General features: G+C 34.6%; 3 protein-coding genes across 4 annotated transcripts; 2 read left to right on the top strand and 1 right to left on the bottom strand.

The window, feature by feature from the left end:
- Window positions 1-3,147: 3,147 nt before the first annotated feature.
- Window positions 3,148-4,902, top strand: LOC113738994 (uncharacterized). The gene is made up of 2 exons (XM_027266251.2): window positions 3,148-3,429; window positions 4,287-4,902. Exons 1-2 carry the CDS (start codon window positions 3,212-3,214, stop codon window positions 4,735-4,737), a joined length of 669 nt encoding a protein of 222 aa, XP_027122052.2. The 5' UTR covers window positions 3,148-3,211; the 3' UTR covers window positions 4,738-4,902.
- A 263-nt stretch (window positions 4,903-5,165) lies between these two features.
- Window positions 5,166-8,807, bottom strand: LOC113739964 (probable apyrase 7). Its single transcript, XM_027267409.2, has 3 exons — window positions 8,622-8,807; window positions 7,186-7,996; window positions 5,166-5,942 (listed from the first exon to the last, which is right to left on the bottom strand). Exons 2-3 carry the CDS (start codon window positions 7,853-7,855, stop codon window positions 5,428-5,430), a joined length of 1,185 nt encoding a protein of 394 aa, XP_027123210.1. The 5' UTR covers window positions 7,856-7,996; window positions 8,622-8,807; the 3' UTR covers window positions 5,166-5,427.
- Window positions 8,808-9,944: 1,137 nt separating this feature from the next.
- Window positions 9,945-16,864, top strand: LOC113738573 (uncharacterized). Of its 2 annotated transcripts, XR_011813078.1 has the most exons (6): window positions 9,945-10,278; window positions 11,158-11,224; window positions 11,654-12,055; window positions 14,102-14,442; window positions 15,333-15,455; window positions 16,087-16,288. XR_011813078.1 is itself a non-coding variant. In XM_027265818.2 (5 exons), exons 1-5 carry the CDS (start codon window positions 10,195-10,197, stop codon window positions 16,300-16,302), a joined length of 1,110 nt encoding a protein of 369 aa, XP_027121619.2. In that variant the 5' UTR covers window positions 9,948-10,194; the 3' UTR covers window positions 16,303-16,864. The 2 variants fall into 2 exon arrangements, 1 of the variants encoding a protein (XP_027121619.2); XM_027265818.2 differs by lacking the exon at window positions 15,333-15,455 and having other exon boundaries at window positions 9,948-10,278; window positions 16,087-16,864.
- The last annotated feature ends 10,103 nt before the right edge of the window (window positions 16,865-26,967 follow it).

Here is a 26,967-nt window from a genome sequence, read left to right on the forward strand (position 1 = left end):
TGCTTTAGCATCAACAGAAGTTGTTGCCTTGCAATCAGAATCCCTGTTGTCTTCTTCAATTCGAAGTCTAACGATAAGGTCTTTCATACTCATTTCTTTGCGCTTGTGCTTGAGATAGTTCTTGAAATCCTTCCACCCAGAAGGTAGCTTCTCAATAACAGCAGCTACTTGAAAGGTTTCACTCAAAATCATGCCTTCAACTAGAATCTCATACAAGATAATCTGAATTTCTTGCACTTGACTGATAACAGTTTTGGAATCCACCATTTTATATTCTAGAAATTTTCCAACGACAAATTTTTTTGCCCCGACATCTTCAGTTTTATATTTCCAATCTAAGGATTCCCATAATGCCTTCGTCGTCTTGTGTATTTGATACACGTTATACAGCGAGTCATGCAAGCAGTTCATGACATAATTTCGACAAAGGAAATCGGAGTGCTTCCAAGCATTAATAGCACTGACAGCTTGTGCATCAGTTAAGCCTTCAGGCAGCTTTGGAGCATCCTCACTTAAGAATCTCGAGAGATTCAATGTTGTCAAATAGAACAACATCTTTTGTTGCTATGTCTTGAAGTTCGAGCCATGGAACTTCTCAGGTTTCTCACTATGGTTGGTAGAAATCATAGGAGTAATCTTTTCTTCAGGTTGTTTCACAATTGTGCCAGAGGCAGAGGCATCAAAAGTAGATGTGTTGGTTTCTCTTCCTGTATTGTCAGCCATTGAGAATCGAATCTGTTTTAAGACTGTTAGTGAAATAATAAAAATATGCTGATACACTATAGAGAAGAGTAAATACAACCTAGAAAGAGAGAAATGATCGAAAATAACAATAATAACAATCCGAGACTTGTGAGTACAATTTTCTTAAAACAGATTTGCCCCCTCCAGGTAGAGTGCTCGAGGTTAAGTAGGCATCTGTCTCCCAGGATACAACGGATTAAAGGTGAATATGTCAGCACCAAACTTTCTTCACCACAGCGAACTCGAACTAGGGTAATATGGAACACTATAAAAGATGAAGATGCAAGAAGGAAAAATAGAGAGAGCGCGCTTGCTTTTGAAACAAAAAGAGATATTTATAGATGCTGGCCAAGGGTGACTGTTAGAAATTGGTAACAAGTGTTAAATTTTAGATAATTATCTTCGCGTTTATCAAAGCACCACATTCATGTTCATACATGTATCTCAATAAGATAACTCCAAAATCATGTATTAAGTACATGAATCCTATCTAAAATCATGTATCAATAATTAATATACATGAATCCTATGTACATGAATGAATGATAGATAATTATCCAGGATTTTTTCAAGAGTGTCATTATGAGAACAATTTTCTCATTCACTCTACAATGGATATAGTCATTTTTCCAACAGGATATAGCCATTTTTCCAACACTGTTATGGATGGGAAATCTTTGATCTTCGGATAAAATGAAGCCTCATTTCAATCTGTTTCTGCGTGGGAGTTCCCCTCTGATTAAGAGTTGTTGGAGCCGTGAAGTATTACTAATCTTTGCTAGCTGATTGTGGGTTCTCAGGAACTTACGTCTGTAATTTTCTTGCCATGTTTTCTCTTTTTCGCAGTCAGAAAACTAAAAGCTTTTTTGCCTGAACCTCGGATCAAACCAACTGGAACTCTACTCAAGCTTGGTTGATTACCAGCTGATACGTATATGTAGTGACTTGGTAAACCAATCAAACGAACTAATCTAGAGTTTCTAAATAGATCACAAGATCAATTCATCAACCTCAAATTCTAGCTTGGGAGGCATTCTAATTTATAATTAGACAATGCCAAGTTGAACTAAAATTATTTTATAGAAAGCATATTATTTCTGATTCAAGTTTGGGAAATGCTGTATTGATATCTGAAGTTGCATAAAGTTTGATGAAGTTTGAGTTAGACATGATTGGCTAACTTTAATGGCAAAGCCTAAATATCAAGCAAATATGATTGTTGTTCTAGTTACAAATATTGTGAAATATGGACGAAGATGCACCAGGTTGAGTTACAACGGAAACATGTAAATAATAATAAAAAGCACTGCTTTGGATCCTTATGAGGTTGCAAAAAATGGAGTCTTTGTGGATTTGGAGTCACATTTCTGCGTGGTTATGAATTCTTCAATGTCTGTATCCTCAGATCAACTATTCTGTAGGAGTTTGGAAACTCATCTATCGTCAAGTTAGGCAACTTCAATTCGGCAATTTCAGAAAATTGGAGAGGTGATTTGTAATTGTAAATAAAGACAAGTATATGCCAATAATTCTACTTCATCAGTATATGTTTTTTAATTCATTGTTTCTCGTAAAAGAAAGTAGATGATCCTTTTTGAGTTGAGGATAGAAAAGAAAAGAAGAGAAATGTTAAGTTACGAGAGAAAAGAAAGGATAAGAAAAGAAAAGAAGAGATTTTAATGTTGTTTGAGAGTTTATGAAATAAAGGAGGTGATTTTGGACACATAAGTAAATAAATATTTCATTCAACAGCTTTTTAGGGGTAGAATGGACAATTTAAAAAATGTTTTGCTGCCTTTCCGCGCTTTCCTTTGCTTTCTGCCCGATTTGGGCTAGAAATTTTTTTTTTAAACTGTAGCTATTTCTTCCTTCTTCCAATTCCGTCGGTTTCTTTTCCTTTCCTTTCACTTAAAACTTTCAAATGAGGGAGATACAGCCTTTCTCTTCTATTCCTTTCTTTTATGCTCAAATCTCATCTCCCAAACTAGCTGTAAGTGTTGGTAGTTTCTGTCCATACATCTCATTTTTGCAAAATTTTGTGTATTTATTTAATTCAAAACTTATGCTAATCCAACGGTTCATAACTAGAATTGAACCTTATAATTCTTTTATATATTGTAGCAAATATTATTTATTGATTATCCTTTGGATTTATCGATAAGCCTTTTCAAGTTTCATAAATTATTTTTTTTTGAAAGACGTTTCATAAATTATTTAGACATGGCAATTTGTTTGGTATCTAAATAGCACCAATCTTTTCAACAATAGAAATGTACGGACTATATTAGAGCAATAAAATTTTAGGGGTCAAATTGATATTAACAAAATAGATTGAGGACTAATTAGTCAACACAATTTTTTTCACATAAACTGACAGATGTCTCAATTGATATCCCCAAAGGAGTGTTCTCCTGCTTCCCCCTTCAGTCTTCACTCTTCAGCCCATCGAGTAGAGAAAGAGAGACAGATGGAGAAGCCAAAATTGTTCCTTTCTTACATAATCCTGGCAGTAATGATGGTGGATTTATGTTTGATAGCTCAAAGCAGGGAAATTGAATCACCGCAGTACACGGTTGTGCACTCAGAATCAGATTTTGAGGTGAGATTTTACAGGGACTCTGTTTGGATGAGTGCACCTGCCAAAGAAACCTCCTTTCGGAAAGCCACAAAAGATGGTTTTCACAGGTACCCTTTTCTTTTTTCCTTTTTATGTGATCTTTTTAGATTTATTTTGCCACCATTTTCTAGTTTCCTCGATTCTTTTTAAATTTGTGCTGCAGTTACAGTTGACTTTGAGACAGTGAGACCTTTCCAATCTTTTCAATCTTTTAACTATCATCCCAAGGGTAAAAGGGAAAGTAGAGAGGAAAAGCTGATGCTTTGTGTTACTGTTTGCAATTACTCTGCCCTTGCCTGATTGTTCTTTTTCCAACGGTTTAATCTATACTGTATATGTAGCATTTCTGGATATTAGTTATTTATTTTGTCGTTGATGATTGTGTGCTTAATTGATCAAACTGGTTATTTACATTGGAGTCTTGACACGTATGGTTGTGGTAATTTAGAGTTGATACTGGTTGTATTATGCTTGCAAGACATTACTGGACTTCATGAAGAACATTCTGCTATTCTTTAACTCTGCTGGTTACTAAAGTACGCTAAAATAAGTCCTCTAACATGAGAATGAACGAGTAATTTTTGTTATTTTGATTCACTGGATATTTTGTCCCTAAATATTCATAAAAACCGTAAGCTACATGAGAAATTTCTCCAACAGAAAAGGCCTGGATGCAGAATAGCTGCTTCTTTAGAGGAGTCTAATAATGGGATTTTCGTCATAAGAAAGAAACTTTTAGTCTAGTAGGCGTGCAGTGACAGATTAAACCATCCCAGTTCTACTGTATCAGGTGCAAGCTGATATGAAGTAAAGAAAACTGCAATAGCGGCTACCCTTGCTGATTGTGCAGACAGAATTGGTCTTGCTAGAATTAACTGATATTATTCTTTCTCTCAACACATTATCTGTTCTTGTTGCGTCACAGGTTATTTCAGTATATTCAAGGGGCAAACTTGAACTTCTCTAGGATCTACATGACTGCACCTGTCTTGACAAGCATTGTTCCGGGAGCTGGACCTCTTCATGCATCAGCATACTTCGTGAAACTCTATCTACCTCTCAAGTTTCAAGCCAGCCCACCACTTCCACTTCCTGAGCTCAATCTTGCACCTGATTCCTGGAGCAGTCACTGTATCGCTGTAAGGCAGTTCTCAGGATTCGCCAGGGACAGCAACATTGTCAAAGAAGCCGAGAAATTAGCCATCAGTTTGAGCAGATCTCAGTGGGCAAATTCAACTTCCCACAGCGAATATGCTTACTCAATTGCCCAGTACAACAGTCCTTTCCGAATTATTGGACGTAAGAATGAGGTTTGGGTTGATGTTGCTGGATCTGAAGCAAATGGGTGCAAGTCAAGCCTGCTGGCTTCATACTGACTGCTAAAGAATTCGGATCAAGCATAACCCTGCATGTTTGTATTTAAGATCTGAGACAAGCTGCTGGAACATTTGCCATGTACATACACAATCCACACCCCAAGAGATTTCTCACATAATGTTATCCTTGGCTAAAGAAATGGTATCGTACTTATTGGTACTCAATTTTATCCTGATGAGCTTAAACGCATGGGAAGCTCTAATCGAAAATGAGTGCATGCCTTAGTGATGATTACTCGACTCTTCCTTTGTGTGGCTTGTGAATTTCCAGCCTTGCACCTGCAGAAATAACCTTAACCTTTTAACTTGATCTGACAAGTCACAATTAGAATATCTGTCCTTGATACTTCGGAAGATTCCAGGATTTTTTTTATCAAAATAATACTAGAGAAAGGTAATCCTGGACAAATTGCCAAAACGTAATCATAAATAATAATTGGGGATACTATTAAACTCAATTTTAATTCATAATAGCTCAAGCATGGAGAGAGCGTCCTCTCAAATTTATGGAGAAGCACATTACTACTAGCTTTTGAAGCAACCTTTTGACGTGGTATTTTCATCAACTACAGGAATGAATGAATCAATCTTATACAAACTTATACAAGACCAGAAACGACTGTATTTTTATGTTTTGCTCATGAGAAAGGCGGCGGCCAAAAATGATTCACAGAAATATAAGTATAGAACTTAGGCTGGCTGTCTTTTGGGGCCTAAGTAAGATGGCAAACATCCCCTAGTGGAGGAAGTTCCCCTGTTAGGCATAGGCAGTTTAATGTGACTATAATGAACAATTAAAAGAAGAAATGAAAGTAATGCAAACAGAAGAAAAGAGGATGATATCCTCTCATTCCCTTTCAGGGTTAAAAATCCTTTTTGAGATTCAGAAGTGCTACGCCACAGGTGGTCTCCCTCAATGAGTGCAGCTCCCAAGGTCCAAGAAACATCTCCAGGACCAAAGGTTATCTCTGCATTTCTAAGACACAAAGCATCTTCAATAAGTGATGCCATATAAGACAAATGGAAACAATCTTGTGCAGAGGTGCTTCTCTGATCAGCCCATAATCTCGGGCAGATGTGTTCTCCTGTCTCCCACATCTTCGTCAAATTTGCTTTAGCACTCAAATTCAGTCTGTTGGAGATTGCAAAGAAACCAGACAACGCATTGTAGTGAGAATAGGATGTTAAGTTAAGCATCATCTTGCCTGCAGAAGAAAAGTTGGACGTCAAAGTCTGAGATTCGGCACAAGCTTCAACTGAAAAGCATTTCATAAAGGGAGAATTGAGAACCCCTGAACAAGGATTCACCACAAATTGAAAAAGTTCAAATACAAAATAGTAGAAATGATGAAGATAATTATGTCGCACTGCATCTAGAAGTTCAATTTTAGATATTATGTCGCACTGCATCTAGAAGTTCAATTTTGGATATTTAATTTATCTATTTTTCTAATTGCAAACAGGTCTCCTCACACCTGAACACAGGAAATATATGTACAATATCCATAAAACTATATGAATTTACCATCTGCTAACAACTACAGAAGACAACACCACTAAAATACAAGGAGCGAAAACAGAGAGAGAGAGATATAGATGCCATCAATACTTGTACAATCAGTTAATTCATGCCTTTTGTGACCATTAGTGCATGAAAAAAATAAGAAGAGGAGCCAAAAGCAAAAGTCCCAAGAGGAATACAAAAATAAGATTTCCAGATTCTTTAAAATGTTAACATAGATTTCATGAGGGAAAACATAATCACATCCTTCACGCTTCTGCCACCCTAGATAGAGGTGCAGGGTTATAATGGCTGGATAAGATTACACTGACCTAATCAAGTCTAAATATTGCATGACATATAGTTTCCATATCATTTTATTTCAGACACATGATATCAGTGATACATCTTCAGGTATGCAAATGCCTTTCCATTTTAGGTGACTTCTTTCCATACTCCATGAGTTATCAGCAAAATTCTTTAATTAGTTTTTTTTATTAGAGAGCTTCCTCATTGTGTCCTCTGCCCAAATTTTTACAAGAGTAGGAAGGTCTTGGTACTTCGAAAGTATTTTGCATGTAATCTCATCATAAGTGCCATCTTAGCTACTTTTGATGGTAACAACATATTTCATGAATGTCGTGATTGCTGATATGCCTCACCTTTGTATACAAAGCTAATGGGGTAGCTTAATAGCGCAAAACATCTAGAAAAGTTTGAGTGCTTCTAGATAGAAGATTTTGAGGATACACTTTACCAAAGCTTTCTCAACCATTACGTGGGGTTGACGATTCATACCAAACTAGTAGAAGATTCCCAAAAGTGCAGGAAAATTAAAATATAAACGACTAAAAGAAAGAATGCATAAGACACTAGAGATGCAAGCACAGAAAAGATTTTCAACAGGTTCATAAGAGAATTGCAATGATAAACTAAGATCATTGGACCTGTTCGAGAAGACAAGCCAATGCATTTTGAGTGATTTTCCAGCTCCGACAACTTTGAATTGCTTGAATTAACAGCAGCTGCCCTTGCAAGTTCCTTGCAATTTTCCCAATTTGAGCTCCCAGCCAACCAGATATAAGAACTAAGCTCCTTTTCTTCCATCTTAGTAGTGACATTTTCTGAACTCATCCTCTCTAGTCCAAAGCAACCATGGCAAGTAAAATTTTGCAGATAACTGGAACTCAAACAAGGATGCCTGACTTCAAATATGCCATCCCTACTTTCCCTAAGAGCCTCACTATGAGTTAGCATAACAACGCTTCGATCAAAAGCTTCATTCAAGCCAAATGCGGGTAATGAGTATATTAAAAGTTGGTGTTCCATTGGGCCAATCTTTGATACTAAATGATGGTCATCCTCTCTCAGTTCATCCACTTCTGTCACCACCTGCAACGATGAACCTCCTAAATCAAGAAGTCCCAAGGTTGGCAACCTCGAAAAGTTCCCAAATACCCTCATCTTATAGTTCAAAGAAACCCAACCATAGTAAGCCTCTTCGTTACCACTCAACACCCTAATCCAATCTTTCCTATATAAAAACCCATGGTTTTCTACAACATCCTCAACGTCTTCCAAAACTCTCCTAGTATCCTCAGATGCCAACCTCCTCATTCCAGCAGTACACAAGACAAAAATAGGTGTAATCCCATGCTTCTCCAAAGGTACCCATTGTTCAGCTAATCGAATCAAAGGTTCCAATGACACCCTCACTCCAGATGCATTACCTACAAAATTATGTAAACCTGGTTCACTCTGCATACAATGATATCGACAGCCATCACTCTTAGCAAAATTTCCAGGATAACTATCCAACAAAACTGGTAAATTACCATAACTAACTCCATCTTTAACCATCCATTTATACACATTTACTCTTGTACCAGTACTTCCACAATCCAAAACAACAGTATAATAAGAATCCCTTTGGGACATTTTATTAACTATGCTAGGCCTAAATATAAAAACCCCAACCAATACTAAACTCAGAATCATCAAAAGGGTTGCTCCAACTTTTAGAATTCTAGAATACTTATTAGCTCCCATGACCGGAAGTTTTGATTTTGATGGCGATTTGGGTTCCATTTCTTCAATACCAACATGAAGGAATCATAAAAATACTTTCTTTCTGACACCAATTTGGATGCCAATGACAGTAGTGATAATTGAAAAGAACAATCATGAAGAGAAATTTCACCCAAGAATTAATTGCTAAGTCAAAAGTAAGCAAAACCCAACTCCACTTCTGATTTTTGTGTCCTTTTTTGGATCAAAATGGGAAATTCAAAGGAAACTTCACTCACCTTTGATCCACTTTCATAAAAACAAAACCAACAGAGAAGAGTAAAAACAAAACCACTTTCATAAAAGAAGAGCTTACAAAGACGAAACAACAGACGGAGGGATGAGACTTGAGAGCTTCTTCAGAGAAACAAAAATTAGGAGAAGTTGTTGTGCTGATGCGTTCCTCAGAATCTCTCTCAACTCTCAGAGTCCGGCTGTGCGCGTGTCTTCTCCTGTTTCTCGTTGTCTCTCTCCCCTTTCTTGTAATAGTATAAAGTTTTAATTCTACTTTAGCCCCTAAACGTTTATGATGCACTATATAACACCCTAAAAGTTGTTTAGTAATTTTGCAGCAACCAAGAACTTTTTAGAACATATTGATAAACAATTCAAATAAAAATGTAAAAGCACATTGGAAGAATATCTTGATTTGTTATTTCCTTCTTTTAGAGACCGAATACACTGATATCATTGGGTAGAGTATTAAGAAAAAATTGAAGGTATAATATTTTGAGGAAGAAAATAAAAAATATGTTTTTTATATAATATATTTAATTTTTGTATAAGATATTTAAAATATAAAGATAGACAAGAAACTTATACTACTACACATTCTTCTTAGTATCTAAAAAAAAGGATTAAAAACTTTTTGAGTTTCCAAAATTTCACTAATCCTCTCCAGATTTCAACCAAAATTCTTTAGCAGTGTAATCTAGAGAAAATTCATAAAGTCTAGAAATTGAGAAGGTCTTTAATGTTTTGTCAATGCGTGTCAAAGGTCATGAAATATTTTTATTATTGAAATTTTAAGTGTGTTACTCGTATAATTATATTTCTACACTGGAGTAGTGAAATTCAGTAAAATGGCTAAAAAAATGTACACTTTTACAAGTTCGGTGGCCTTTTTCAATCGGTACAATCTTAAATAGTTAATTGACATTTTTATTATTTAATCTAAAGTATTTAGAGAAACCCTTTTTTTTTTTTTTTTTTTTTGTTTCCAAACAAGAATGTAAAAGCATTAATGCAAACAAACATTCATATTTTACGAATCAAACTTTAGGCTTTTGAAACGTATGTTCATTGTCCAATCATCCTATATTTGATTGGTTGATAAGACAATTGGCAATTACATTGAGGTTTAATTGATTTAGGTACAAGAGGAGCAAAATGTGTAAAGGAAATAGTCTCATTTGAGGTTTAAAATCAATAATTAATCCAAAAATAAAGCATAAAACTACAACAAAATAAAGAGGTTGTTAGTCCTATATAAAAGTCCAAAAAAAGATACTCTATGGAAGGATTTATCCAAAATTCACTAGCATCACCCGCACAAAAAATCTGAGCAAGTTATTTAATTTTAAAATAGAAAACAAAAGAAAAAAAAGAAAAGAAAAGAAAAGAAAAGAAAGCAAGAGTAAAATACAAAAGAAGCCGCTTTCATTCTCTTGCTTTTCCTTCCCTCCGCTGCCCGCAAGGCAAAACTGATACCTCAAAATCTCAGAAGTCTTACTATGTTCTTCTGAACTTTGTCCACTTGTCACGTAAATTTCCATCTGGGCTTCCCTAAATCTCCTTGAAATCAAATGGGTTTTCCTCACTTTGCCAAATTCTCAGTTTTTAAGTAGTTCATAGTTGCTTCACTAGTAAAAGGGGGAAAAAGGAGGACGATGACAGTTAAAAATAGTTCTTCAATTTCCTACGTTTCCCCATCCCTTCCTTCACCTTTTCTATCCAGAAGAACTTCCACTAAGGTACTCATAATAGGTATCTTGTTTTCAATGGTTAATTTAGTCAACTAGTCAGTAATTTAGTACTTATTATTTTGTTATGCTATGGCTGCATGTAGTACGTTTTAGCCTTTATTAAATTGGAATAAGTTGTACTGGATTGCTAGAGAAGAATGATTTTTTTTTTAGCAACAAGAACAATCCCTGATTGTTTAGAGCTCAAGGCTTTTTAATTTAGCTATTTGTTTTAGGCCAATGCTTGTTGTCATTTGGTCCTTTTCTAATTGGATTAAAATGTTGTGAAATTAGATAAATTTGGATTGAAATTTGCTGGACCAAAGTTCTGTTGGCATAGGTTCTTTCACCTAGCAAAACTATCGACTTTGATATTTGGAACTCAGGCAATCGGTATTTTTTTTTTATTTTGTAAGTTGTAAAAATTCGGTTTTGATTAATCTGGATATCAATGCATTCAAGCTATAAAGATAAGACATGCACTGCTTAGTTTGCCTGCTCCATTTGTTGCTGGAATGAAGTTAGACTGATAAGGCTGCTAGTAACTTGTTCTATCGTGAACATTGGTCAGTTTTCTTGTTTTTCTTTTTTAATTATTATTTTGGTGGATGGGTTCCAAGGTACATTCTGATAGTGAGTATCCTTTTCCAAGGTACATTAGATATATGGCAACGTGTAAGCCTAATTCTGCAAATTCTTTTTCCTTCTAGTGATACTTTTTAGTGTTTAAAATAACTTTCATGACAGAAAAGATTTTTTCGGGCACTTTCATTAATGTATGTTCATTCATTTGTTACTTGTTCGGTTCTTTAATTCCTTAAGGTCAAGGCATGTTTTTGGCACAGAGAATGCATCAAATGATATAATGCTTGTTACTTTATTGTCCAGGTTTGCATGGGAAGGGGACTGTTCAGTTTGCAGCAATTTCATGTGGAACAGCTGAAAAATACTCTAGGTAGTCATTTGACCTATGAAGATCATCCTAAAGTCCAGAGCTTCTTTTTGAAATGCAACTGAGTAATAGCTTTCGTGAACTTGTTGGCAAATAATAGAGTTCAGCCAGTGTTGAAGTTGACAAAGAGGATTTTTCTTCGGTTTCTTGGTGAAATGCAAAGGCTTATTGGAAACTATTGCAATTTTAGATCCTTTTGCTTCTCTTGGTAGTTGCTTTAAGTCAGCATGTTACTGGCTAGGGTCTTACAGAACATATATGCTGCATTTCTCAGAGATGTTAAACTTTCTTTCTCCAGACTATTTGCATGTCAAAATTTTCTTATGAGCTGTCGTACAGTTAAAAAGTCACTTCCTTTATTCGTGTAGTTTTCTTTTTTTTTTTTTTTCCCTTTCTTGAATTGACTTTTGTATCTTTTTTCATCATTCTAAGTTGTCAAGTCATGCTGGTCCGTACATGAAAGGCTGGAGTTAAAGGAGAAGCTTCCATATAGGCGACAAGTTCCCTTGGCTATCTCTGAGGATCACTTAGACAATCGTGAGCTGGAAACAGACAATTCAGCGAAAGAAGCAGACCACTCAGCTGTTGAAGATGTTGCCTTTTTGAATGGTGCGGTCATCTACACTGAAGGAGCTGGAGGAAAACCTGGCTTGATCTCATTCTACAATCGTCCTTATAAAGTACAAGATGAAATGCTAGTGTCCAGCCCCAAGAAGAAACAAAACAACCTTCTGTGGTTAGCTGGTCCTGCAGTTCTTGTAGCCTCTTTCATCTTTCCCTCTCTTTATTTGCGCAGGATTCTATCAACTATATTTGAAGACTCTTTATTAACAGGTCAGTGAAATTTATGCTAGAAGGGTCTTCTTTGTCCATCACCTTTATGTATTTATTCTACTACCTTTGTAAGTAAACATGCAGATGTAAAGATTCTGCCCCCAGGGGAGGGGAGGAACTGTTGGTGGTTGAAATAGGGCATTTGGTTGTTAGTTTTAGATGGGTTGTGATGGGAGGAGAAAAAAGGGCCTAGGAAAGCATCTGTTTCACTTTTCATAAAATTTTTTATTTTGTGACTGTTTCCGTGCCCTTTTCTGGTTAATTTAATTTTCATGGGAGGAGTTACATGGATTTCATTTAGGGATTTCAGGAAAATCACTTTTTTCAAATTAAATTAGAATTTTTGTAGTTTTGCATGTTAGCTTTCCAACTGTCGGTTTCTTGTCAGCTGACGTTTATTTATATTAAAGGCCTTGACTTCTTATGGTATAAGTAATAAACAAGTTCGAGAAGTCCAAAGATGGCAAAACCATTTGAAAGAAAGTGCATCAGTGAAGGAAGTTTAGCGTCTGCTAGATGGTTCATTTAACATCCTTCTGTCTTTTATTCTGAGTGATCATTTTCTTCCAAGAAGTTCACTTATTTATTTTTCACATGTTACTATCTGGAATGGTCTTGTATGAGCCTGGCGGAACATGGACATATGTATTTGTGTTCATAGTTCGATTTCTTTTGTTAGTTGTTGGTATGTGAGCCTCAATTTAGCTCATTATGATGCGTTTAAACATACTAAGCTTGTTATCTTTTTTAAATGATTCAATGAGCTGAAACAATCACTTTTGCTTTGTTTTTGCTTGAGTTTTACATATACAGAGGATATGTAGCTACTGGTTTAGTTTAGTTATACATAGTTATTGGAATAGTACAAGATAAGTGTATCCAAAACATTGATAAGAGGTGGCATTCCTTACCATTCTTCATATTGCAAATGGATTGCTCATAAATCTCTTTTGTGGTAATAAATATTTTAAGTGTGAGTAAATAATGAAGGATCACAATTCTGCTAAATGTATATAAAAACACATATAGCTTAGAATATTTATAGCATACTCAAACTTAAGCTTGATTACCTATTTTGTTGGTTAAACTAGTCAAGAGGAGTTTCATAAACACATTTTTTTTTTTAAAATAGAATTCAGATGAAAATTTGATGGAGTCAACTTCTAAAAAATTTGAACATAATTTGGAAGGTAGTGATTGTTGTCCAGGAATAAGTATTTGTTAGGAGGGGTGTGTATTGCCTGGAGTGCAGATACTTTGTGGTGGTCAGATCTTGGTAGCATCTGTGTGGTGACTGCATATTATGCTGGTTGTTAACTTACTTAAAGTTACCAAGTAAAGATATGATTTACCACTCAGGCAGAGGACAAGTTTAGTAGTGTATGAGATATAGTTTTAAAGGGCAAGGCATCATATTTTCAATTTGAAGGTTCATGTGCGCTAAAACAGGAGTTTCCCCATTTACCATGATTGAGAAAAAAAGATAACAAATACGAAGAAGCTGAAAATAGATGAAAGAGAAGTACTATAGTTTGTAGGTGGGCTAAAATTGTTCAAAAATTGAAGCTTGCGGTTCTGTAGCCTTCTATCGATTCTCCTCTTACTTATTGATGGAGAAACAAAAGCTGGAATAAAAAAATTTAAGTGCACAGAAGTCTTCTTAACTGTTATACTGGTGGATCATCGTGCTCATATGGATAAAACAAGGGTTTCTAAGGGGAATAAAAGTACTATTGTTGGCTTTTGAACTTAGATTCTGATTTTGATACGGTTGCTGATGTACCTTTTCTATGTTATTATGCATTGACTTGATTTGGAGTTTGGCATTTGTTTATTAAACATGGAAATCAATTTGGAATTTGGTATTGTTGCTTGTGCTTTTTATATATGCTTTTATACTTTGACATTGATTTACTAGTGTTGGTGACCTACTTTTATGCATTAGAATACATTGACTTTGATGTAAATTTGATTGTTTGACATTACAGTTATTTCATGATCTGAATCACCCATTTACTTCCCATAATCCTGGTTGTGTCTTTGCAGACTTCCTTATATTGTTCTTCACGGAGGCTATATTTTACTCTGGAGTTGCCGTGTTTCTTCTTCTGATAGATCATTTAAGGAGACCTTTTGAACCATTGTCTCCGTCAAATATCAGGAATCTTAACCCACAAGTGGGACACAAAATTTCTTCAGTTGCTGTTCTGGTACTTAGTCTGCTGATTCCCATGGTGACAATGGGTTTTGTCTGGCCATGGACGGGCCCTGCAGCTTCTGCCACTCTTGCTCCCTATCTTGTTGGCATTGTGGTTCAGTTTGCATTTGAGCGATATGCAAGATATATTAAGTCCCCTTCATGGGCTGTAATTCCCATATTATTTCAAGTAAGAACATCTATCACCTCTTTTGTTTTCCTTGTTGTTTCATATGTTTTTGGCTGCCATCAGGGGTTACTGTTCTCTCTCTCTCTCTCTCTAAGGTTCTCTTTTGTGTAACTTTTTATTCCTTCCTGTGTGTTATTGGGAAATGCTAGTGCATGTCGATAGCTTGAAGGGTTTTGAAGCCAAAGAAGTTGATTTTGGGTTCTCAGTCAGGCTTCATTCCCAGCCAATGCACCTGAAGAACTAAAATTAATAGGAGTATAAGTGCTGATACATAATAAATTTGATGATTAATTCTGGTCTTCTCCACCAAGAAGAAGAGAAAACGAGAACACAAAATTTATGATGACTGGCGTGGTTCCTGAGGTTATGATGGTACAATGTCAGTGTAGCTGTTCACGTGATTTTTTGTTAAATTTTGTTAATCACTATTGTTGATACAAGTAAGTTTGAGTAAAATGAGAACATAAAAGTTATGATGAATTGTGTGGTTCTTGAGGTCATGATGGTACAATGTCAGTGTAGCTGATCACATGATTATTTGTTAAATTTCGTTAATCACTATTGTTGATACGAGTAAATTTGAGTATATGCATGCAAAAGTATTCATACTTTTTAAAAAGGGGTAACATATAATATTCCATTCACTAGTCACATGTTGTGATTGACAAAGTTAAAGCCTAAGCTATGTCATAGGACAACCATGAAATCACTTCTAGGTAATTTCTGATATTTGTAGAAAAGTCAAGAGTATAGATCCTCAAAGTTCAATTTTGCTAGTTATCAAAGCATAGCAAATTGATCATTCAATGCTTTCTGGTTGTAGAAGTTTGGGTGTCTAGTTTATTAATCCTAGTGTAGCAAAAGCTGAAGAGTTCCTTGATCCTCGGCAGAAAGAAGGATGGAAAGAAAAACATTTCCTTTAAGTTCTAGATATCAAGGTTAACGAAAAGGTTTGTCATGGGGAACCTGGTAAGGAATTTTTGGCAGCAATAAGTCTGAGCCTTAAACTAGAGGTAAGTTGCTCCTCTAATTTCCTTAATTATCAACTCAGGAAATACTTGTAAACTGCATGCTCTACGAACACAGTAGACGAGTACTTTGAGAAGTTATTTATTGTTCTAAAGTTGTTATTGCTTCAACTTTTTGGTATTCTTGCATTTAGAAATTAAGCTCTCAGCGTATACACAATTCTGAATGCCTTTTTCAATATGTGATTTTTTCTTAAGATATTCTTAAGTTTTTGATTATGTGGATGTGATTTTAACTACTGCAAGAAGAAGAACATCTATAGGATGACGTCACACTTGCATATAAATCTTTAGTCTGATTGCTTAAATATCTGGAAGGTAAAGCATTGAAGCATGAACAATATCGTTGTCATTTAATGCTTTTATGACTTGAGTCATTTTCCCCCTTTCCTTGCTATCAATCATATTAGAATCCGCTTTTGGTGTTCTGAATTTTTTGAACTCTTAGTCTGGCTGGTTGGTTTGAGATAAAAAAAAATCAGTGTTTTTAGGCAGCTGGCTGTTAAATTTAGATTCACTTGATAGAAGAAATATTTGTTGGATGGACGCAATTCTAAAGCTAAGAAAATTGCCAAGGAGTCTTTCATTTTCAGTAACCCACACTTATATTTTTCAGGTTTACAGGTTACACCAACTCAATAGAGCAGCACAACTGGTAACTGCTCTTTCTTACACTGTCAAGGGAGCTGAGATGACATCGCATAACTTGGCAATAAGTAGCTCGCTAAGTACACTATTAAATGTCCTCCAGTTTCTTGGCGTGATTACCATCTGGTCGCTCTCAAGCTTCATTATGAGATTACTTCCTTCTGCCACCATTACCGAGGACTAAGTTATGAGCTAACTGAAGCTCCATTTCGATTATCGACTCCCTCTACAAACGACTCTAATACTGTTAATGATACTGGTGGTTAGTTGAGTGCCATTGCTTTTTGTGGTGGTCTGACTTGCTCATCTGGACGGCTTGCTTATGGCTGACTATCACTTTGATGGGAAGCTAAAATCATATACCTTCATGAATTCTTCACAGCTTTTGGCATATAACAGTCACAGCAATTCCTTGAATGAAGATTCACAGCTGAGAGATGTTTGCAGAGGTTGCTGGAATTTAGTTGGTCCGTGCTCATGTTCATGTGACTAAATTTTTTCGCCCCCGTGATCTTGCCTTCGATATCCATCTGGTAATTGGATGGCAATGTTTTTGTTCGTGGTCAATTGAAAATAGATTGTACAGATTCTTCTTGCTTGAAACTGTTGTAGGAGCGTCTGTTGATCATTAGAGAATATTACTTTGCAATAAGCATGTTGGTCCAGAAGTGAACTTAATTTAGACAGTATCCCTTGCCACAGAGAATATGAAGGAACCGCAGCTAGGTGAACTTTATGGTACCAAAGTAATGTCTTGATGAGCAGTCGTTTTAAAAAGTAGGATTTCATAATAATTAGGGTAAATTACTTATAACCCTCCTGTAGTTTCATTATTAGCACATAGCCTCCTAACGTGTTAAAATATTCACTTCACTTTCCTGTGGTTTCATGTAAATTGAAAATTTAATAGCAAATAACTTATAAAATATCGTTGATTGAAATCTCAATAATGTCCTTAAATGCTAAATCAAATGATGACTTAACCACCTAAACGCTACCAGATTATAAACTTGCATGGTTCTTTGTTGTGGCTAATGCAGTATATCCTGGCATGAATTCTTCCTTTGCATAGTTTTTGTATCGATCTTGTCTTTCTTAAACTTTAGTAGAAGCAAGACACGGTCGAGTTCAAGATCAATTTCTAACTTCTAAGCAAACAGTTATACAAACGTCATTACCATATATAACCAATGCCCACCAAAGTCTGGGATCTTTTGTTCATCATCAGTGAAACATACCGAATTGAATTTGTATGTAATGCCTAGTTGGTTACTTGTGTTAACCTAATTCATAAACTTAATCATTCCTTTACTTGATCAGATAAAGCTACAAAATTGAGCAATCATTGAAAGCTCAAAACCATGGATTTACAGCAAATTAAACTGTTTTGATCCAAATCTAGTTAGAATAGCCTAGATCAATATGTTGTTGTGTCGTTGGAGCAACCATCCAAAGCTCAACCTAGGAATTACAACAATTTGAAACTAGTGTTCAAGAAGGCACACACTATTTGTGTGCATATTAAGAAGAAAATAATGAAAAAATAAATTTTAAAAAGACAAAGATTACCAAATTAATTAGAGGAACAAAGGGTGAGGAACTTTATGTAACTTACAATTATCATTTTTTTTTGAAATATTGGATGAGTGTCATGGATTAGTGGTAATTTGGAGGAAGTCATTTAGTATATTATTAAGAGAAAAAAAAAAGGAGAGTGGCTAAGAGAAAGAAGGAAAGGTGGGTTGTAAAAGTCTAACAAATGAAGGTGTATCAGGTAATCTACTAAATGACAGAAAATTTTAACATCAAAGGGTGCTCATGCTTTATATATAGAGATATTAAAACTATTTCTATGCAAACGATAAGTAACTTTAACTTAGTCACAAATTTAGGTCAATTGATGTTTATCGACTGCAAGATGTCAGGTATGCGTCGAAATTAACAAAAATCATAAAAGAAACCAATTGAATTGAAGGTAATATGAGAGAAAATATTCAATAAACTTGTTTTTTTTTTTAATTACATCAAAAGATGGTCGTTGGAAAAACTATATCATCTTCTCCTTCAATTAGACATCCTACTATCTCAGCAAGATGGTGCCTCCTCTTATCTACGGTATTAAAGATGAATTTGTCTTATTTTGCTTATGATCCTCCATCTCTTGGCATTTTATTCTATGTTATGCACATTAAAACCCCACCAACCTCGTGCAAAAAAATAACACATGTGTTCCATGTCGATTGTATTAAAAGCTAGTTTTTAAGGAAAAATGTTTGTCCAATTTTCAGAACTACAACAAGAATTTTTTTTTTCATTTAAGTTTGCTATTCCTAACAAATCAAATTGCTATCCTTGAACTGAACAGTTTTGTTAAATTCTTCCATATTAGTTAATTGATTCAAATTTGCCCTATCAAAATAGCCAAATTCGCAATAGCAGCATTGGCCGACCTTATCGAGATGGCAGCATCGGCTGAGTTTCCATTGTGTGTCATTGGTTTATATGAACCTAATGAGTTCACGAGTGGAGCAAAGAGTCAATCACTTGGACAGGGAAGTTACTGTGTTAAATGATAGGCTGTTCATTTTAACGAATCGCATCCCAACTCATGTTAGTGAAAAGTTAACAGAGGCAAAAAGAAAATGAAAGAGCTAAGAAGATGAACTGACTGTATGGATGGAGTTACACAAAAGTGCAGGAGAGAGTTGCCCGTTCTATTGTCCATTCCCAAATTTACTATTGAATGTAAAATGTTTTAGCTCCTTCCAAACACTCTTTTCAACAAAGTTTAAAAATGCTACATTGATGTATTCTTGCTTTGTTTCTTTGAATAAACTTCCATATTTTAGATATCGTCACAGTCTATTGCATCCATGCTGTAGTTTGTGTGTTTTACACATTTGCAAAATATTTGTCTCCAAATATCTAGTAATCATACATTTTTCTTACCCAGATACTTTCTCATCCTCCCTTCTCCAAACTATTTCCAGTATCCCCTCCTGCCTCCTCTCAATCACTTTCTCATCGTGCCATGCAATATGTGTTCAAACCTTTGTTTAACCAAGCCACAAAGGCTTGATTGAAAAGATTAAGTGCCTATGAAGGCAATTGGCTGATTGTGGCGCTGGCAGCATTGTAGGCACCTAAAACCAATGGCGAAAAGTAGAAAGTTGATAGTTATAATCTTTCTCAACTTATAATTCAATCCAATCATTTTAAACGGAAAATAGTACCTGAAATCCCCTGAAAACTTCTTTAAACCCTATCACTCCTGCTACAAATACTCCACCAAAACCATATACGTGTTCACTTGCATGGAATAATATGCCTTTATTTTAATGGCTAAAGCTGAGCTTTCAGGAATTAGAAATTATGGGTTCTAATCTCTGTTTTCCTTGTTTGCTTCTCAGTTTCCATCCTTTCCCTGTTAGAGGAAAAAAAAAGTATATGCCTTGACTGTAAAGTAATTGGTGCATATATCTTAACAATTCAAGAAGTTTTTGCAGAATCAAACTATAATAGTTCGTGTTTCACAAAGCTCAAGTTTTCAGAATTAGGATTCTCAATGTAGGTAAATACCTCTAAGTAGGATATATAAGTGCAACTTTTATAGCAAAAAAGAAAGAAGAAAAAAAACCATTAACGCACTTTTCTATTCAAAATTCTAATGTCCTTTATCTAAAACAACTCACAAAGTTGTAAGAAGGTAAGGGATTTTAAGCATTTCTCTATTCAGAAAAAAAAATTATTTTAAGAATAAAAAAAATGGAAAAACTGAAATAAGCATTTCTCTATTCAGTAAAAAATTATGTTAAGCATAAAAAAAATGGAAAACTGAAAACTATAAAACACAAGTTGGTAAGTTGAACAGAATAACTAACATTTTCAACAATAATTAAAATGAAACTTTTCAATGTCCGTAACAATCCTGGATTAATAACCTAGGTATGATTCGTAGAAGGAATAAAGATAGAGAAATCCATCCGTTGATCAAGACACAAAACAAGACTCTGATCACACATCTCATCAGAATATCAATCTACCGAGGGTGAAATGGACGGATATCATTGACTTCAAAGAGTGTGAAAATTAAATTTAACTTCATTTTACATATAACTGTTACTACTTTTTAATCTTGAGTAAGTATAAGTTTGCAAGCATTTTTGAGCATCATCAGGTGTAGGTATTTTATGTTTTTTTTTTGTTGTTAATTTTCAAATACGCATAATATTATAGTACTCATTAAAGTGTGAATCAGCGATCTTCATAATAATTTTCAAAAAATACACCAAGGCCAACACAACACCCACAAACGAAAGTTCATGTTATATAGTGGTTTGAGAACGAAATGAACAACTGACCAATCAAATTGTCCAACCTTGCAATAGTTCTGAAGTAGTCATGGTGTATGATAGGGTTGCCCCGATATGCTAGTCTCGCATTGGTGTGTTTGAATAGGACACTATTTAAAATAATTAGTATAGCATTTTTTTGTGATATATTATATATATATATATATATATATATATATATGACACAAAAAGTGATTGAAATGATAAGAAAGTAATTAGAAAGTATATGTGTGATGCAAATAAAACAATATTAGGGATAATTTTGATATCCAAATACAGCTATTGGTGGGTTTACGATGTTATAATTGTCATCGGACTTCTGGCCTCCAAAACTTAGCTTTGATGGCCTATATCGAATACTTTTTACCTATAGTAGAAGCGGACTACGGGCAGGAACGGTTGCAGGTGTTTTTGTGCATTTTACACACGGCGTAACTTTGTTGCACAACGTGTAACTTTAGAATAAATTTTTATGGGCTCCACACACATTGTTAAAAACGAGGTACAAGAAGTGATCTGAATCGTACAATTTTTTTGGGTCAAATCTTGGCCATGAACAGTTCAGGAGCGGTCCATTTGATGACCGCTCCTGCCTCTCATCCAGTAGAAGCTCGCTCTATGCACATAAATTGATTCTATTTTGTGGTGGTGGAACTAAAACCTCAAGACCAGGGATGCAAATATTTCAGTGTATTGGAAGGTGAAATAGTTTGCGTTGTGCTCACCACATGACTCCATCTTTAATAAAGAGAATTAATAATAATTTTTCATTTATTTTCTTGATAACTCTAATTCATGACTTATTCTTCTCTTTAGAAAAACTATCTAATCAAAGCCTCCTTCAACTTTTCCATGGGTGCAGAGGCTCGGGCCCTCCTTATTGGTCTTCAAACGTGTATACATAGGGGGTTTGGGAATATATGTGTGCAATCGGATTCATTGTTCTTAGTTGGGATCATTCAGTGTCGCATTCAGTGTCCGTGGCAGATTCGAAAGGAGGTCAGGCAGATTTGGCAGTTCGTGGAGGATCCGGCTTGATTTTCACACTGTTATCGGGAGGCTAACACAGTTGTTGATGCGTTGTTCAATGTGGGTGTATCTCATCCAGAGCAACAAGTCAAGGTATACGACAGCTTTAGTACGTTCCCAAGGTTGGCTCGTGGGGCAATCCGCCTAGACAGATTTGGAATACCTTCAATTCGGAAAATTAGGCATATGTAAGAGGAATGTTTTTGTCTTTCTTTTCCATGAATAAATAATATATCCGTTGATCTAAAAAACAAAAAAAATTTTCCATGGGTTCTAATCCGTGACTTGCTCTCCCCTCTAGCGAAACTATTTAACCAAAACCTCCTTCAAACTTTCCCATGGGAGAAAGATCAATTTTTTGTTTTTTATCTTTTCCCACGGTAGGAGCTCTCTTTATAGCTCTTTTCATTTGTGTGACTAAATTCTCTCTTAAGATTTCCTAGTAAGAAGTTCTTCTTTTTCTAGAGTTGTCTAGCAAGAGTTTTCCTATTTTCTAAATTTTTCCAGTGAGTGTTCTAATGAGAGTTTTATTTTCTTTTAGGGATTCCTAATGAGAGTTTTAAATAGTTTTTTTCAATTTTCTTTTATTGGATCTCAGTCTTTTTAGGTCTTGACTATTAGATTTAGAAATTTTTGGATCTATTCGACAAATCTCATCATAATATTTGTATTTGAAATAGTTAATTAGCAGCTCTAGCAAGTAACAGCATGCACAGATGTTCGTAGATCTACAATAATTTTATCTCAATTTTTAAATGTGGAGTTTTATAATGTAATTTTTATCTGAGATCTGTAGTATCCATTTTTCAGATTTGTTATTTTTTGGTATTTGTGTATGTTTGATGATAGATTTTAATGAATTATGATGTTTTATTAAAAAAGAAAGACAAAAGCTTTCTTTTATTTATTTAAAAAATGTAAATAATTAGTATGACTAGTGGTTTTGTACACTAGATATAGGAACGAAGATTTTAATAAAATTATAATGTTTTATAAAAAAAAAAGAAAGGCCAAAGTTTTCTTTTATTTATTTTTAAAAAAATGTACATAATCAATATGACAGGTGGTTTTGTACACCAGACATAGGAACGATAACAAAACCACATGGTGCTGAGAGTAGGCAATTACCTCCCTCAAATTTATAAAATTTAAAGAATAGCTTAAAACTTTTGAAATTTTTTATGTTAAGCTCATAATTGCTTGCACCTCAATTTTTTTAAATTGCTAACTTTTTTTTTTAACATTGTCTGCATATATTATGAAAATTTTAATTTCCCTCACTTTATCTCCCTAAACAATCAATTTCTTTTAGATATCTCGCATATAGTACAAATGTTTTAAACAAAATTGATTACTACTTGAATAAGAAATGATTTCAATACTTTTATAATACAAAAAACTCATAATATAGCCATAATCTTTATTCAATTTCTTTCTATATAATAATACTGACATCATTTTAGGCGTATAATACTAGCCTCACTAGCCATAGGTCCTTCTGTCCTGGCTCCACCAATGACTGGACATTATAAAGAATATCTTGAAAAAATTAGTTCAAATGAAGAAGATTCGTTTAGTTTACTGTACCAAATTTCAGATTCTTCTTTTGTTTTCATACAATATCTTATTTTCGTTTTGATTGTGTCCATATTAGGGTAGGTTATAATTGCAATTATTCTACAAATTTCGGGGCGAGACAAAAAAAAAAAAGGAAATTTGAAAATTTCAAGGTATGCAAATACATGACAAAATTAAATGTCATGAAACTTTTCGTGCATATATACTTTTGGAAATTTTCAAATTGCCCCCCTCACTTGTACATAACTCCACTCTTGATTCCATCCCATGTTGAAATGTTTGCAGAAGTTGACGGGAATCTATTGATTTAGAGTTGAAAGAAACCAGATGGAAAAATAGTTGATTAAGCTTAGCTATCTCGTACCCTGTGCTGACAATTGCATCAACAAAAAGTATTAACATATTTAGCTTGTCTTATCTCAATTTTCAGGAACTTGTTATATTCGGAACTTGTTTTGGAGGTTGGTCAAGTCATTTGTTCAAGTAGTTGTATTCAGAAATTGCTCTGGAAATTGGTCAAGTCGTTTGTTCACAATGCATGTTGTTTCAACAACAATTATAACAATTCATACCAAACTCTAGGAGTGGCAATTCTTGACGTGACTCGAAAACACGACACGAACCTAACACGAAATTAATGGGTTTGGGTTGAGGTTTCGGGAGTTCGGGTCAGAATCTGGTCGAACCTGATGAACCCGAAAAGAAAACAGGTCAATTTCGGGTCAACCCGCGGTGACCTGATATGACCCGATGTGACCCGTTTACGAATTAAAACTAATTTAATAAACATAAAAATTATTTTATCTAACTGAACTAAATCATTCTTTTTTTCCAAAGGCATTAATTACTTAATCCTAAATGAATTTATTTAACTTGTGTGAAGTTAAAATTATTATATTTGGATAAATAATATATTATGTTATTTTTTACTTTTATGCTGTTTTAATTTATTTTATATTTGGTTTGGGATAAAACACTTTTATGGTGTTTAATTTATTTTAGATTTGGTTTGAAATTATTTATTTAAATTTTTATTACTTGATGATGTAATTAATTTTGTGAAAAATTGATTTTATTAGAAATTATAGTGATAAATTAATAAATTAAAATTAAGTTTGGGGTCATTTCGGGTCGACCCGCCAACTCAAAATTTTCGGGTTCGTGTCAGGTACCCTAACCCCGTTTCGGGCCGGCGGGTCGGGTTCGGGTCAACAGATTCTTTGTTATATTTAAGTCTCAACCCGACCCGCCAACCCGAATCCGACTCGATTGCCACCCCTACCAAACTCCTTAGTGCTTCAAATAGCTTTTTATTTGTATAGGAAAAAAAAATTTTAAAAAAAAGCCACCATGACTGCTTTTAATTTTTATTAGTCTAGCATGAAAAAAGCTATCCAAAAAAAAAAGAAAAGAAAATACCGAAAAAATACGAGTCTAAGACACTTGGCAGAACATATATTCAATTTTTCTTCTATCATGTTCACAACCTTTGAAATACCTCATACTATTATTAACATCTTACAAAACTTTTAACTTTTTGTTTTCACTACCGTTTAAATTCCTCGTACTATTATTATCATTTTGCAAAACTCTTAAGAGTTTGTTGGGATAAGAGTTTATTTAAGATAATTACTGTAGCACTTTTTATGATGTGATGTATGTGAGATAAAAAGATGATTGAAAAGATAAAAAGGTAATTAGAATTTGTGAAGCGAATTATTTTATCTCAAATCATCTCTTCCCAAATTCATTACCATTGAAATGTCTCATGCTATTATTATAATCTTACAAAAGTCTTTGTTTTCGCTACAGTCAAAATACCTCGTATTATTATTATCATCTTGCAAAACTCTTTAGGCCTAAACCTTTTTTATCTTCTTTCCTTTTAACTCTCTTTAGACAAACAATCTCTTGAAAAACAAAAAATGGTGAAATCTAGGTAGAAAAGAAAGTCGTTGAGGAGGTCATGAAAAATGCTTGAAAACTGTAACCAGGAAACATTATTTAGTCCAATGGGTCTGGACTATGGATAAGTGTCAAAGAAGCATTGGCCATACAAAATAAAACCACCACATTTTGGTTCTTGCAAATTTGCATTTTTTGCTCCCATTTGTTGGTATCAACGTGGCGATCGAAACTCTTTAAACCTAAACCTTTTTTATCTTCTTTCCTTTTAACTCTCTTTAGACAAACAATCTCTTGGTAAACAAAAAAAATGGTGAAAGCTAGGCAGAAAAGAAAGTCGTTCAAGAGGTCATAAGAAGGGATGATTTTTCTTGAGGACCAAAAAAAAAAAAAGGTAAAAAATGGTAAGATACTTCAAAACTCAAAAAGAAGTGAAAAGTTACTACAAAAATTGCACTCAGCATCTGATGTTGTAAAACTCTAAACACAATCAGAAACTACTACTAATATCCGTGAAAATAGAATCCTGAAATCCCTAAAACAACGCACCGTTGAAAATATCAAACAAGCACATTGACAATGTAAATATTTTTCCATCAAAGAAGCATCTTCCTCAACCCAGCCATGATTTTGTAGCAAACGCAGGAATGCCATCAAATCACACCTCAAAAGGTGTGTAGGCTCACCATTAGTTTGAGGCCTTTCAAGGAATTCAACTGATCAAACCAGAGCTGAAAGCCTGTAGGACTCTCTCTTCAAAAGTGTTGGAATTGTAGAAAGCATACAAAGACGTGAGGTGATATGGCACTACCCACTGGGCCAATGGCTCAGTGATCACCAGGGAGGGACTTAAGTCCCTTCTTGGGCTGTTGGTGAGGGTTCAAACCTCACCAGCAGTGAAAAAATTCTAAGAGTTGTGCCATAGCACTCCCTTGATCTAGTTGGGTCTGTATATCCACTAACCCCTACAACAGTCTCCTTAGGCTTCCCCTCCCCTTAAATTAGGATAGAGTAGGTTATACATATGTATCGTTGCTGACAAAAAAAAAATATATATATATATATGGCACTACCCAACCCACAAGAATGTACAAATTCGTAGAAACATATCCAATCCTTGAGAGTTTTGGATAATTTTATTCCTTACTGTTGGTGTGTTTTAATAAAATCTTAATTTTTTCCTTGACCAAATCTTTACAAGGAGTTATAATAATTTATTTGGAAGTTATTTGAATTATAATTGTGGGAGTTTCATTACAAGGAGTTATAATAATTTATTTGGGAGTTATGGGAATTATAATTGTGGGAGTTACAATACATTTTAAATGGAGTTATTATACAATTATTTGAATTAGAGTTACAAATGAATTATTTGTTCAAATGAGGAATTAATTGAGTCTTTATAACCCATTCAAATGTGGATTAATTTTTTAGGTTACAAATTCTACCAATTGACTACAATTTAATATGGAAAAACCGTTACACATTTTCAACCCCTTTTTCTTAAGGTTTTGTAGCCTATAAATAGTGAAATTCTTTGGAGAATTTTGAGACACACTTCTCTCAACAAAAGATCATTCTAAATTCTATTTTCCTCACACTCTTTTCTTTCTCCCTCATTCTATTTTCTTTGGGCAAAGTAAGATATTGGGAAGCTTCTGTTTCTCTTGGTTGTGCAGATCAAAGGGAAGCAACAGCTATAGAGTTGGGCTGTTGTATCCTGGAGGCGGCGCGCTAGACCTTCTGCATCGGTTTAAAAAATACCGTAGGGGCGCATATCCTCTTAAAGAGAGCGTTCAACGCGCCTCAGCCCTATCGAACTTTTTAGTAGCTATCAATTCAAGGTGGTCGGATTGAAGATCAGAAACTGTTCATCCAATAATTTTAAGATCTAGTTCGCGCATCAACCCATGCCAAAATAACTTTGATGGTACAAATTATTTGCAATTATTAATGCAATATTGAGGTATGAGATTTTGTGAATT

The sequence above is a fragment of the Coffea arabica genome, chromosome 4c (genome assembly GCF_036785885.1).
Source record: "Coffea arabica cultivar ET-39 chromosome 4c, Coffea Arabica ET-39 HiFi, whole genome shotgun sequence".
NCBI lineage: Eukaryota > Viridiplantae > Streptophyta > Magnoliopsida > Gentianales > Rubiaceae > Coffea > Coffea arabica.